This window comes from Haliotis asinina, chromosome 6 (assembly GCF_037392515.1).
Source record: "Haliotis asinina isolate JCU_RB_2024 chromosome 6, JCU_Hal_asi_v2, whole genome shotgun sequence".
Lineage (NCBI taxonomy): Eukaryota > Metazoa > Mollusca > Gastropoda > Lepetellida > Haliotidae > Haliotis > Haliotis asinina.
Window position 1 is genome coordinate 15,095,738 of NC_090285.1, and position 14,710 is coordinate 15,110,447.

Consider the following 14,710-nt stretch of genomic DNA (forward strand, 5'->3'; position numbering starts at 1 on the left):
CGTGGCAGATTTTGTTCTTCAAATGTTTTCATTTTTCTTATATGAATTGTTTTCGTCACGATATGGTTTAGATATTACCGATGTGACGTTAAATATTAACTCACTCACTTGCGAATATAACGTTGATAGAAAAATGTCATTTTTTTCACTCATTGTCAATATCATCATTTCACACTATTGATTTCGCGTTTCTTTGAGTACTAGGTTGCCATCGACTTCGTGTTTTCATATTTACACGATTACCACCCGAGGGATCTCAGGATGAATTGACTAACAATCCATAACATTTTTCACATGACGAAAACTTTCGTTTGCTTCACTTCGTCCACTTCCCAACCTGCTCTGTGAGTTGTAAAAGCCTTGTTTGTTCCTGTGTTCATGACCCGTGAAGGTCCCGGGGTAAATAGGCCTTCAGCAACCTATGTTTGCCATAAAAGGCGACTATGCTTGTCGAAAGAGGCGACTAACGGGATGGGGTGGTCAGGTTCGCTGACTTGGTTGACACATGTTATCGGTTCCCAATTACGCAGATCAATGCTCATGATGTTGATCACTGGATTGTCTGGTCCAGACTCGATTGTTTACAGACCGCCGCCATATAGCTGGAATATTGGTGAGTGCGGCGTAAAACTAAAATCACTCACTCCTGTGTTCATTCTCTTTGATGGTCAATTATTCACATGCATGCTGTACCGGGCCAATACTTGCCTCAGACGCTTAGAGCGTCCGAATTACGAAAGCTTTTCGTTTGAAATAAACATGGTCAATTGACTTTAATTGGAATCAAGGAAAAAAGCATCCTAATGCAATCATTTGTAGAGTTGAATGCATTGAACACATCTGACTTATTCATTCATGTGGAAGAAGGATTTGTACACTATCAGAATATCTAGTCATTTTACCACCAACAAAACAGCTGGATGTAAAAGACATTGATGTCGGTTTCGAGGCTTTTTTATGTGGTAATTGTGCATCATTCAACGAATATAAACTGCATTCAATTGCTTTGGAAATGAGTTAATAACATACAAGTACGCTTCCAATAAAACTTATTCTCATGAATAAAGACCAGTATTGATCGAACACTTCTGGGAGAAAATTGTCACTTTAGATTTAGGTATCCACTTTCATGAAAATAAAACCTGTAATATACTTAATACCTAAACATCAGTTATTCATATTCCAGTGGTACGTTGTTCTTTTAGAAGATAGACCTGTTAAAATGGTCGTAATTATTGGACGTCCTTGGCAGCTGTTTTTGTTTCATCAGGAAACCGGTCAAAACAAAGACAGCTTAGAGAGATCATTTGTTTCATAGTATTTTTTAAGTTAAAGGAAATTATGTCTTTTATCAGTACAGAGAAACTAAAATCTTAGTAGTATGTTTCCCGGGAAGCTATCGTTATGTTTGTGTACTTAGGAAATCTTTAATTATGACACTATCTTTCCTTTTCGTTTGACTATATAAGCATGGGGCACATGGAAAAGACCATGGCCTGCCATTTACTGTCGACGTTTGGACGTGAAAGAAACCTTTAACTGTGTGTTCGAATTCTGGAATGCCCTATTTACGTTTTATAGGTTTCATGGAAGAAGTAAACGCATGGCTCCTCCACATTTTCCAGCTCTTGAGATTGAGTTTACAGGCTGTGTGATATAACTGGTATGCTGTTGGTAACTGCCTTCCCATCAGGCCGATATGGCATCTCACAGAAAGTTCAAAACAAGCACGTATCTTGCTGATTTGACAGACAATAAGCTAATTGTTACCTTATTAAACCCGTTTTGCCCACCAGTTGGTGCGAGAACAACCCGCCATAGGTTCCTGATTGGGTTCTTGTATTACAAGAAATATGAAGAACCTGTACGTATCACATACCATACATTAATCAAATGGACATAATATACCAGTAATGCTCATTATTACCCGCGACAACGAAGGTCTCCTAAGCTGTTAGGATAGCTTAACCGAATGTGGTACATATGTCAAGCACTATATACGCCGTGTGGGGATTAGATCCAGATATGGACTTTCTTTGTGGTTTCCATGGAAATATGACTATGACTAATGATGAGGATGTTACGTTGTCAGAAGCACATCTTCCAAGCTATACATGCTGTCTTTATTAAACTTCGTACGTATGTCAGGCTTGATCCCTATCTGTGCGTCTTGGGGGATACACTAGTTGTGCTCTTTTCCAGAGCACAACTTTAAAACCGTTCACTATTACTTCACCAAACTTGGTATGTACATAGATGGGTCTGGTGGTAAAGTGGTACCCTTTGGAAGGTTTGCATTTCTGCTTGAAACAATTTAGCGTTTCCATGGCAACAAGTTCGACCTCTACTGTAGTCGGTGGTACAAATGAAACGTTCTTTTCCCGAGTAGAACAGTAAAACTTTACAATACTCTCCTTCCAATCTGTCATAATACTATTCACACCAAAACATTAACATATCATGATGTACTAATAATTAGTAGTATGTTCATTAAGAGTTTTTTGTGTTTCTGTATGTTTCTGCTTTTGTTTTGTGCCAGCTACAAAGGCTGTGCAAGCTAAACGATTTCCGTCTTTTTGTGACCCCTGAAGATCCGGGTTCGTTCACAAAAACGCCATCTGTTATGAAAGAAAGGAAAAACACATTCATCACCATGGGATAATCAGAATGAGTTGATCAGATGCTATCCATTCAGCCCAAAATAATTCAGCTTTACTGTCAAGCATTAACTAAATGCATCGATTTCCCCATGTGTAATTATGTGAGATAAGAGAAACTACAGCCTCCCCGGCGTTTCATCTGTTGAACCATTAGTTTAACCTGCAGGAGTGTTGCTGAAAATCAGAAAAACTTTGCAACTCGGTTTCCCGCATTGGCACTGGATTTGAAAACATTGGCCTCTTTGTAACCTATTGACAAATTGTCATTTAAGGTAAATTTGTGATAAAGCAACCAGTTTGGTTTTTTTTATTTTATCGTATTCTCCATTTTAGTCGTGAGATGTGACCGAACGGACAGTGGTCAGAATCGGTTGATCGGGTTTCTTCGTGCCCAAACGAACAGTGGTCAGTGAGTCAGTGATACCGATCGAGCTGGACCGTCTGGTCCAAACCCGATCATTTATAGACTGAATTTAGTTTTACGCCGCACTCAGCAGTATTCAAGCTATGTGGTGGCGATCTGTAAATAATCAAGTCTGGACCAGACAATCCAGTAATCAACAACATGAACATCGATCTGCGTAATTGGGAACCGAGGACATTTGACATTTGCACAACACCATCCAGCAAATGCCTAAAATGCGCCTGACCACACGATCCCGTTAGTCGCCTCTTACGACAAGGATAGTCGCCTTTTATGGCAAACATGGGTTGCTGAAGGTCTATTCTACTGCGGACCTTCACGGGTCTTATTTATAGATGCATCTCCTATAGACGGAATGTCTCTAAGTGATGCTTTGTAGTGACTAAATATCAAAACACGCAAGATTATTATTTCAAAACTACATGTAATCAATGCATAGTGAAGAGAGCAGTTTCAGAGGATGCTGACATCCCATCCCATTTGATGTTATTGTTCTGATATCAAAAACCGTCTCGGTTGGCATTTAAAATAGTGAAACGAATGGCTTGAAACTGTCAGACAAATGGCATGGCTATTGAAACAGGAAGTTCTTATGTATAATACGTTCTATGTTCTAAGTAAAGTGTTTATAATTTCCCGTTTCCTGTCAATTTAGATACACAGGCAGCGTTATTTGACTTACAAAGGAGCATTATTAATATTCTGATACGACCCTGTAACACTGTTTTCCTGTAACCTTTTACAATAGCTCATTGTCAGCCATCTGTGACTGTGTTATCTTCAACTTCTATACAGCACTTGCGTTACATGAGAAAAATAACCACTTGAAAGACACATTAAGAGAGTATTTGTGCCAGTTTACACTTATCATAGGGGCACACAGAGCACGCAGCCTAGACTACAAAATGTCCGACTTCCATTTTTGTTGAAGTCGCGGTGGCTGACTTTTTGTGCTGGCGATTAGGTGCCTGACTCTGAGGGTGCGGGTTCGAATCCCGGGAGCGATTCAAGCAAAAAAGTACCACAATTTGCTCTTTATGAAGAAAGTGCATTCACACATACCACTGATGGGCAGTATGTTATTAAATTTAAATGTTATTAGGGAGAAACATTTGGAATCTGATAATGACAATAGTTTTTCAGCCAATAGATATTGATGCACAATACAACATGTTGCTTCTTGATAGTGTATTTCTGAATGAAATGTCTGTTTCATGTTTGTCACATAAAATAGCTCCCGTGACGATGCGAGTTAAAACTGGTCCTCCGTAACCTCTGCATACTTACGGCAAGAAGCAAACAACGGGATCGGGTGGTCAAGTCCGCTGACTGGGTTGGCACACGTCATTGCTGTGATGGATACTCATATTGTTACCTCATTTTCTCATAAAAAGCCAGTGAGTAATATGTAGTGTAAAATTTCCTGCCTTAATGAATGCCGGAAACCCCTGGCATTTACTTTAGCCATTCTCCATTTAATCAGCCCACGAAATCCGTAACGGCGTGGTGGTCTCTAGAGTGAATCAGTGAGTATGATTTAAGGTCGCTTTTATCAATATTTCAGCATTATAACGACGAAGACACCAGATATGGTCTCCACAGTTTGTACCCATGTGGGGAATAGAACCCGATTCTTCGGAGTCACGAACAAACGCTTTAACCACCGAGCTACCACACAGTTCCAAAGGTGAAGTCACCACAGTACAACATAAACTGGATGGGAGTCCAGGTTGTAATCGGGGACCTTTGACGATCTTAAAAGGCAAATAAATATTTATCATGTGGTCAGGTTCGGCGATTCGGTTTAAAGTGCGTCAGCATATCCTGGCGCACAGAATGGTGTCCGCAATATGAATAACATCTGCATGGTGGAGGCTGGATTGTAGTTGAAAACTAAACAGAACAAAGGAAATATCCTCAAAACCCATCGCTGTCCAGTTGCCACACACACAGGACTGTCATGTGTACTGAGGAAAATGATTAGGGTTCAAAGAGAATGGTTATTTACGTTTTCATAAACTAAATAATATAGACTTTTTACAAGAATACCTATACAACATCTCTCTCGCTGTATGGCAACAATCATTCCTCGTCCATCAGCATGCGAAATGGCATTCTTTCTTTCTTCTTTTGTTTTGTGTTAACATTCAAATACCTCTTGGTCTGGTACACAAACGAACCTGTCAGTCTCATGTGTAGGTGTAAGATTAATAACAACACTATCAGTGTCACATCTAACAGCATCAAATAATTGATGTATGTACATAAAAGTAAATATCCACATAAAATACTATAACAGTCTATCTGTTATGAGCAATGCTCTATGCGTAATGCATGATCCTGTATTACTATCAGAAAATTGTAAAGTAAGCCTATATTGAACTTGATCATAAGTCATGGCACATAAGCACACTTCATGGTATGATTTTAAGGTATGGTGTATTCAAAGGTTTAAATGCACATAAAAGTTTATTTACAAGCATATTCATGTTTTCTGTTCATCTACAGATCTACAGCATCATGAAGTGATAGTGTTCAACGTGTGTAAATGCAGAAGAAACTGGCACTGAAACGTTTTCTCTAATAATGGTTCAAACGCGTCTCATAATGTCGGCACAACACCATCCAGCAAATGCCTAAAATACGTTATTGTAGCACCAGATACTCATAGGGGGTTAAAGTACTGTAAAATTATTGTCCTTCTGAGATGGTACGTAAGTCCCAAAACATTTTATGTAAATTTAAGTTTTCCAGGTTTTTAATCGTAGCATTTTTGTCGTTTTCATGTATGGCTAAATCTGTATGTATGCCAGTGACTGAGGGGATGGTTACCTGTAAATCCAGCTAAGGTCCATGCAAGAAGCAAAGGTGCTGTAAGTCCCCATGGTCCCTCGCATGATGATCTACCTTCAGTTGTTGGCAGTCCATAGACCTTTTTTATAATGTATTGCCCTCTGTAGTTAAACTGTTTTAGATCTAATTACTAGTTTTACATTCTTGTCTGTGATATTCTAGTTAAATTTCGTTTACAGCAGGTTTTTGTCAATGTGTCATTGACTAATATGTATAAGTTTATAATTAATCGTTCTCAACACGATATGGCTGAAATATGGCCCATGCGACGATAATTTTTAACTCTTTTAAAAAGTACTGTAAAATTATTGTCCTCCTGGGAGGGTAAGTAAGTCGAGAAACATTCAGTGTAAATGGAAGTGTAATCCATGCAGGTAGCAAATGAAACGGGTACGTAAGTCGACGTCCCAACCTTGCCAAAGTAAATATCAAAGTTGGCTAACTTTGCCTACAATCGCTGGCTGCTGAAGGGATGATATAAATCCAACTAGGGTCCATGCAGGTAGCAAATGAAACGGGTACGTAAGTCGACGTCCCAACCTTGCCAAAGTAAATATCAAAGTTGGCTAACTTTGCCTACAATCGCTGGCTGCTGAAGGGATGATATAAATCCAACTAGGGTCCATGCAGGTAGCAAAAGTAGTGTCTATAGCCCAGTTACATTTTGGTCTTGTTCTCTTATAACTATATTGTTTTAGGATTACCTGCTATTTTTACCTATATAGCCTCTTTTTACCTTGTATTGTCGTCTGTGGTTACACTGTTGTAGATCTCATTACTAGTTGTAAATTCGAATCTGAGGTAATCTAGTTAATTTACTGTCCTACTGCCACAATTACTATGTATAAAATTAAGTGTTCTCATGACGTATTACCGATGCGAAGATTTTTACTCACTCACTGTCCCTAATGTATTGATAAAATACCACGGCATACCACTGAGAACTAATCATACATAATATGCGAAAGGAATAATATCAAAAATGAATATAATGTTTTTCGCATCTACTGTCTGCAGGATAAAGATCAAAGGAACCATTATACCCCATCCATTTCGTATAATAAAATGCCCAGCCTCTACAGAATGTGTCAACCTTTGTAAGCATGTATTGTATAAACGTAAATGTGATTGTACCATCCGCTCTATGGGAATCTTGGCAACAGTTCAGAAATATTGATCGTCTTTTAATTGTCATCACAAGTTCAATGCACAGAGCAAAGGCATCTATTCGTCACTCCATCTTTGTCCTATTAGGAGATAAACATCATGTGTTGGCCAATTTCCGGGTGTTATTGAGTTTACTCATGATGTTAATCGACATTGTAAACACAAACGTAAACCAAAGGGGTTTTAGTGTCTGCACTCGTTTACATCGAATACGGACACAGCAGTGAAGTGTCATCAGCTGGCCGTTTCAGCTGGTTCTCATGGTAGCATCTGGAGTTGCTCATTTGTGACTTCATTCTAACTTTACGTCACAATATGATTTGAATGACGTCACCACTGTTGATGACACAACAAAACAATTGTTTACGTGTCAATACGCGGTGAATAGTCTTTCAGTTTCATCTAATACCATTTAATCATGCTTTTCAACCAATCAGATTACAGAACACAGTGACTTTTGGTTTACAATAAATGTTGCCATCTAAACTAATCGGTATTGAACCGCACCTGTATCTACTGAGTAGGACCAACTTGTTTATCTGTCCTTGCAGCAGAGATGGAATCACCGCTGGACTTATCACTGTTATCAGTTGTAAGGGAGAACTTATTGTACGACCGAATCTGGCATGGTCAATCCGTCGACAGTGCCAGAATACCACTTCAAGATCGAAAATGATTCGAGTATGCTCAGTAGCATACCTGTGTTCGTCGATCAGACTTTGGGAGAGGTGGTACAGACGGTAGCTGTCTAACACTGAATTTTGCTACTGGTGATGTCGAATGGAACTTTCTCGCCAATACATTTTCCCGGCTCCAGTGGAGGTGTAATCCAGTGTCTCAAAAGACTCTCCAGAACACTTTTAAGACTTCAATATCTCTGTAGGGGCCTTGATGCGAACGCGTCCATTCGTCACGCAAAGGTCAAATGTGCAAAATCCCATGGTGAGATACTGTGGGAACGTGTTTAAATTTCAACTCTTCTGATTAATGTCCACATGTATTCCCCAGATTAGAGTCCCAACAAATTGATATCTATTCTTATGTCGAATCGCTGGCAAGGAGATCGATGTGTTTACCTAACTTAATTACTGATCACAAATTGTACATTTATCAGTATTTCTTACTTCCTATTCCCTCTTAAACATCTACATTGAAAGTCAAGCGGAGACGTTAGGCACAATGGTCTTAGCCGCAGCAATACTATTTCAAGAACCCTGTAATCGAGTCCAAACTAGACCCGATGTTTCCAGGCAAGTTTAGTGGTTGTGGTTTAGCCCAATACTGAAGACTCGGGTTCGAGTACGTATATGGACACAATGTGTGAAGCCCATTTATGGTTTTCCCAGCCGTGATGTTGTTAGAATAATGCCAAAGGTTGCGTAAATCTACAACTCTCTCACTCTAGATTGTGTTAACCAGTATTCATACATATATATTCAGATACTCAAGACATGAATGTCTAGTGCCTGCTTAAATTCGCGCTTTCGATCCACATCAAGCTGATGCACTGTGACATTATTGTCTCTACTGTTAAAAAGACAACACCACAAAACCTGACAAAATACAAGAGAAATTCCCTTTAGAACAGAGTCGATCAGTGAGTAGCTTTAATCATTAAAAAGTATTGGTGATAAGAGGTGTTCGTGGAATGGTAAATGTATCCTGTCCCATCGTAGGCACCCGCCACAGTGACAAACAAGACAACGTGCTAATGAAAAGTCAGGAAACGACATCTCAAACTAAAGAATGCATCGGGTATCATGTCTTGCATGTATCATGCATTTGGAAATGTCCTCCTCTACCATAACCAGTCATGAAAGCGATGTGAAATCAGTCTGCCGCTCATTCAGTCCATCAGTTTCAACTGTGGTCTCATTGGTAGCCATTGCAGGGACTGAGGAACTAGCGTTATGTGGATTGTTCAGGGGATTTAGCTGACAAGTCAGGCTAAAGAGTTTGTTACTTTCTGTAGTTTTCGGAAAATCCATTGAAGATGTCATTAGAGTAGTCAGTCTTTTAAAGAACCTGAGATCACATTAGGTCCTGAGATGTGGTAAGGGAGCTTCTGATGCTACAGATGTTCCGCAAATGTAAGCATCAAATGATTGTCCAGATTGTCCAAGGTTTTTGATGGTTCCGAAAATGGAATGACACTGTTGTAAATTGCGATTGAGTTCATCATTTGATGAAGATTATTTTCGTGCTGACAAATTCGTCGGTCTTCGTCTCATTCAGTTTGAGTAAATGTGACGTCATCCATATTTGTACGTTTTACGCGTTTAAACTTGTATAGTATGATACTGGGTGCTAAGTACTGGGTTCTCCGAATCGGACACCTGGGTGTCATCTGCATCACAAAGGTGCGTCATATCATGTGTATTGTTTACATCTCCAAGATCTCAGGTGAAAAGCATAAACAACATTGGTCCTACAGCCGATCCTAGTGGCAGTCCACAATGAAAGCTTTTTCCTGATGCCTGATCATTGATGATGACTGACTGTTGAAACAAACCATGCCATTCTGTTTACTCCAAGTCCAAGGCTGTCTCCAAAATTGAAAGATTAAATTATTAACTCAAATCGTTAATGGTTGTACCCTCAAAGGGGGTTGAAGTGCTGTAAAATAATTGTCCTCCTGAGTGGGTACTTAAGTCCCAAAACATTTGAAGTAAATTTCAGTTGTCCAGATTTTTAATCGTAGCATTAAGTGTGTTTTTACTTTATGGCTAGATTTGTCTGAACTATTAACGGCTGAAGGGATGGTGTAAATGCAACTAGGGTCCATGCAGGAAGCAAATGTACTGTAAGTCCCCATGGTCCTTAGTATGGTGATCTACCTTCATATAGCTCATTTTTATATTGAATGTCCTCTATAGATACATTGTTTTAGGTCTATTGACTAGTTTTACATTCTACGCTGTGATATTCTAGTTAGTTTTACTGTCCCTCGTTGACAGGGTTTTACAATGTATGTGCTATGAATTCATTTGTATTTTTATAATTAATCGTTCTCGTCACGACGTGGCTGCAATATTGCCGATGTGACGTTAAATATTAGCTCACTCACTCACCCAAAGCTGTCTCCGAAGTGTTTGGGGATGAAGAGTGTCAAACGAGTGGCCAACATTCCAAGAAATTCAAGTGGGTCACACTTTCCGCCCTCAACCTATCAAAGTAAATCATTGATAACACGACTTTCTGATAAGTCTGTGCGCTGGAAGATGGGAGTTGGGTCACAAGCAACAAGTGTAGGAAGAAAGGGTAATATGAAGAAAAGGTAAGTTTTCAAGTCATTTTGATCACATCCTGTTTTCTATATCAATGGTCTGATGACTGCTTCCTTTCGGGGTATAATAGGACCTGCGCCTGAAGTTAAACTCACTTCACCAGTTTACTTATTGGGACAGTAGCGACATTAGTAAGTTCCAGTCACATATTACTGGATTACTCAAAAACCGTTTGAAAACCTCCGCTTCTGTGAATGGCTGAATGCTGTCCAAGAGAGAGCAATCACACTGGCATGTATATCCGCTTTTGGAATAATCTATGTCTTGAAATGTATTATTAATCCCTAAAACATCATCCTCAGACACATCCCTGATCAGACAGGCTTTTATCTAGTCTGTATCCTGAATCTGACTTCTTCGACAAGCGTGCATGGTGTACTTTACCGTATGAATGTTGGCGTGATGCTATCCTAGAAAAGGCCCAAAATATAACACAAAACCTAAATAGCAAAGCAATACGAAAAAGCTGCTCCTCAAATTATACCCCTCAATCACCAGTGACGTTTATTGAACATTATGTTGCCGAGAATTTATATCTTTCATCCAAGATTCATGAAAATGAAGCTTGCTAGACAGTTTTTAAGTCAAACTTTGACTTACATGAGCACCTAATTTACAAGCTATTTTTTATTAGAGAGGTTGAGCAGCGCGACGTGTACATGTACGGCTACGGGTGATTAGGGGATTCCCCTAAATACGTGTGTATTACGTCATCACTATTTGCTAACCTGTCGTCCTACAAGTTTCCGCTGTCGCCTACTTCGAAGGATACACGTAAGTGAAAACTTGTGAGCATTTTTTAAAAAACAGCTGAACAGACTGTTGAATCCTAAAGATAGTATATTAATATAAGTATCAAGGTATCATCCAGTATTAAAATTGTGACAAGTTTCTGTGAAATATAGCGAGTTATTTGCAGTATTTTAGACTCGATATTTAGCCTATCATTCCTGAAGGTCATCGTTAGAATCGTTGATATCAATAGTTTGTCAATATTATTTATATATGTTGCAGACATGTGCATTATGAGTAATTACGAATTTCAGTATGGCACAATGCAAAACCCAAGTCAGGTTCTCTGAAAAAGACGATGTGACACTGCTCAGGGAAGTGTTGGCTTCCAACCCGTTCAAAGACAAGGGCAAATGGCAAGCAGTAGCAGACAATTTGACAACTACACGGTCAAACTTTAGTGTCGATACAAGGCGAGTTCGTGAGAGGACGCATTTGATGTTGGACCAGTTCAAACAGAAAACTGCGGAAGATTTAAGAAGGTAATAAATTATGTAACAGTTAATTTTACGCATGTGTAGATAGCCTATAGCATAGGCTATCCAATTTGAATATTAAAAAGCGTAGATCGGTTATAATTAGCCGCTAAGATAACAAACAGCCCAAATCTATTTACTTATATTAATATTTATCCAAAAATCTACGAATCTACGCAATACAGTTTGAAAATGCAAAACAGGTTGTTGTAAACAGATTAGGTCTTGTCAGAAATGTGCATAATGTGCGTAGGGTTTTCACCTAGACGAAATAAAAAATATATATGTATATGTTAAAAAATTAACATTGTGTTTGACATTACTGTTTAATTCAAGTTGAATTAAATTGGAAATCTTAGAGTAATCATTTTGTGATATTTAGGTTTAGTAGATCTTTACAATACTACTCCTCTGATATTGTTGTTTTCCAGTTCTGGCAACACAGAGGAATTTGATGAAAAGATAGCTCTCTTGGAAGAAATAACAGAACTCAGGGAGGAAGAGGATAGGAATCGTGAGGAGGAAAAGTCAAAGAAAATTGCGATTGAGAATAAAGGGAAAGAAATCAGAAAGAGAGCTATGGAGGGTATGAGTAAAGGTTTGTGATTCTTTCCTATATATTGAAAACACAATGTGAAACATCTTGATGTAAAACTTACGCAAAGTAGCAATGGTGTATGAATGTTTTTGGGGGGTTGTTGTTGTTGTTGTCTTAAATAGGGTCTTAAATATGAATATTTGTTACCTGAATTCAGATCACTCGGAGGAGACAACCCTTAATAAGAGGAGAAGCAGCACCAGCGTGCTAGACTACCTGAAATGTAAGTCGGAGCAGGAGGTAGAGCTGAGAAGAGAAGAACTGAACATTAGAAAGGAAGAATTGAAACTTGAGAGGGAAAGATTTGAACAGGAGAGAGAAGAGAGGAGACAAAGAATGGAGATGGAAAGCAAAGAAAAGACAGCTTTGTTTGAACTCTTACAAAAATTTATTAACAAATAATTTATATGAAGGAAATGTGCCAAAACAAATTCAGAAGAATCAAGGTGTAACTTCAAATGTACCTCTAACAGATTTGCATTGAATAAATATATGAGACAATGGAATATGCAGTTATGTTTAGAATCAATAAATCACTAACAGGAGCATAGCTACGGTATTCGCTTAGGAAATTGCTTACAAATAGATGACTGTAATTGTAGCAATGAAATATCTTTGTCTTTAAAAAATTCATTAAATTCTCATTCAATTAATACTATTATTTCGCCCACGCATACAGAATGGCTTAGCTGTGCCCCTGTAACGCTGCATGAAAGGGGTGTGGTAGGGTAGTCTAATGGTTAAAGCATTCGCTTGTCATGCTGAAGAACTGGGTTCAATTTCCCCAGATGGGTACAATGTATAAATCCCATTTCTGGTGTTTCCCGCCGTGATATTGCTGGAATATTGCTGAAAGCGGCATAAAACTCTGCTAACACATTCTACATGAAAGCACAGGTCTGGAACAGTTATGATCTAGTTTAGTTGTGTATGTACTCTTGAATTGATGGTGGATCGAGCTGAAAGAAAGAGCTAGTTTCACTTCCATACAGGCACGTGTGGCAGTTTGTGAGGATAGCAGCAACTTTGTAGTATTTACCAACTGGCTGCAAATACAGTTTTTGGTTCTTTTTGAAATCTAGAAATGCAAATAGTGTGAGCAGCTTGCCAAAAGTCCACTCAACACAGATTCTGACGGCTGACATCTTCTTGTTGAATAGAGCTTGATTAGCTGTCATCACTCCTCCTCTGTATGGTGCAATTATGTAAGGTGAAACTGGATATGCTGGGTCTCCATATACACAAAATACATTGTTTCGAAATGTCATATTCTCTGACATATCTTTTTCAACATCGCTTTCTCGTAACATACCAGCATCATGGCGGCGGCCTTCAATGGGGCCATACAAATGGGCTATCATTCCATTCGGTGTTACTATACTCTGGTACTTCAAACCATGTACTCGTTTATGTCCATTGAAAACGAGTTTTTGGTTTTGTTGAGGCCGGCATATCGGTCGCACAGTACCATCAATAAACCCCCAGCAGTTAGTGAGAGGTGAACCTTGGTAATGAATGGAACGAGACATATCTTCCAGATGATCATGTGATAGCCAGGGTTTGTCTAGATTGTCCAGTAAATGATTGTGCATATCATAAATGTAATTTAAAACAGTATTAAAAATGTGAGACAATTCTGAAGTCGATCGACCAAAAAAGTGCTTTAAGTCTTCAAGCCGATTTGGATAGGAGAGTCTTCTAAGGAGAATGCACAGACCATCAATGCCTGGACAAGTTGTACGATTCGAGCAGTGGAATTCGTCAGGCAGCAGTAGGGTTGCTTTGAGTGTGAATAAATCTTCTCTAGTAAATCTGAACCACTTACGGCACTGATCGTTAGTAAGTTCATGTAAATTAATGTATCTTTCGGGCAAAAGATCATCTTCTTTCAAAGCAGAAAGCAACAAAAGATCATCGTTATCTTCCACAGCAGCCAAAAGATTTATATTTGCCGCCATTACTAACTTTATTCACACGAATGTAAGCATGTTACAGACTTGTCCAAGTCGGAAAATTTGACCAATCAAAGGCCGTTTTACATACACATGTAATGTACCAGCACACGTACCCGTACACGTAAGATTTACTCATGTTCACACAAGTTTTGTAGCGTGTACGCGTACGTGTACGTGTAAGTTACACGTAGCCGTACATGTACACGTCGCGCTGCTGAACCTCTCTATTCTTCTGGAGTAGGTAGACTTACAGATCGTGGGACGAAGCATTATGGCATTTGGACTCTAACCGTGCCAACATTTTGTCGTATTTAACGTGGCTATGCCAAAGTCGGAATGATCCATCCGATTTGTGAGTGAGAGAGTTATAATTTTTCGTCACATCCGCAAACTTTCAGTCATATCGTGACGAGAACAAACATGATTATACATAATCTGTAGATATTATAAAACCCGTCGTCAAGGTACGGTAAAAAAACTAGAGTATCAAAATTCGAA

At 38.9% G+C, this 14,710-nt stretch overlaps 2 protein-coding genes across 2 annotated transcripts; one reads left to right on the forward strand and one right to left on the reverse strand.

Moving 5' to 3' along the window:
- The first annotated feature begins 10,325 nt into the window (after positions 1-10,325).
- Positions 10,326-12,659, forward strand: LOC137287702 (uncharacterized). The gene is made up of 4 exons (XM_067820091.1): positions 10,326-10,381; positions 11,438-11,665; positions 12,091-12,257; positions 12,415-12,659. Exons 1-4 carry the CDS (start codon positions 10,326-10,328, stop codon positions 12,657-12,659), a joined length of 696 nt encoding a protein of 231 aa, XP_067676192.1.
- A 518-nt stretch (positions 12,660-13,177) lies between these two features.
- LOC137287703 (uncharacterized) lies at positions 13,178-14,215 on the reverse strand. Its single transcript, XM_067820092.1, has one exon. The coding sequence runs from the start codon at positions 14,213-14,215 to the stop codon at positions 13,178-13,180; it is 1,038 nt and encodes a 345-aa protein (XP_067676193.1).
- Between the last annotated feature and the right edge of the window lie 495 nt (positions 14,216-14,710).

Excerpts from the sequence above, each read along its gene's own strand:
- LOC137287702 (XM_067820091.1), top strand. The coding sequence starts at position 10,326 with ATGGGAGTTGGGTCACAAGCAACAAGTGTAGGAAGAAAGGGTAATATG. Across the intron at positions 10,382-11,437 it reads AAGGGTAATATGAAGAAAAG|TATGGCACAATGCAAAACCC; the intron begins GTAAGTTTTCAA and ends TACGAATTTCAG. Across the intron at positions 12,258-12,414 it reads TATGGAGGGTATGAGTAAAG|ATCACTCGGAGGAGACAACC; the intron begins GTTTGTGATTCT and ends ACCTGAATTCAG.
- LOC137287703 (XM_067820092.1), bottom strand. The coding sequence starts at position 14,215 with ATGGCGGCAAATATAAATCTTTTGGCTGCTGTGGAAGATAACGATGAT.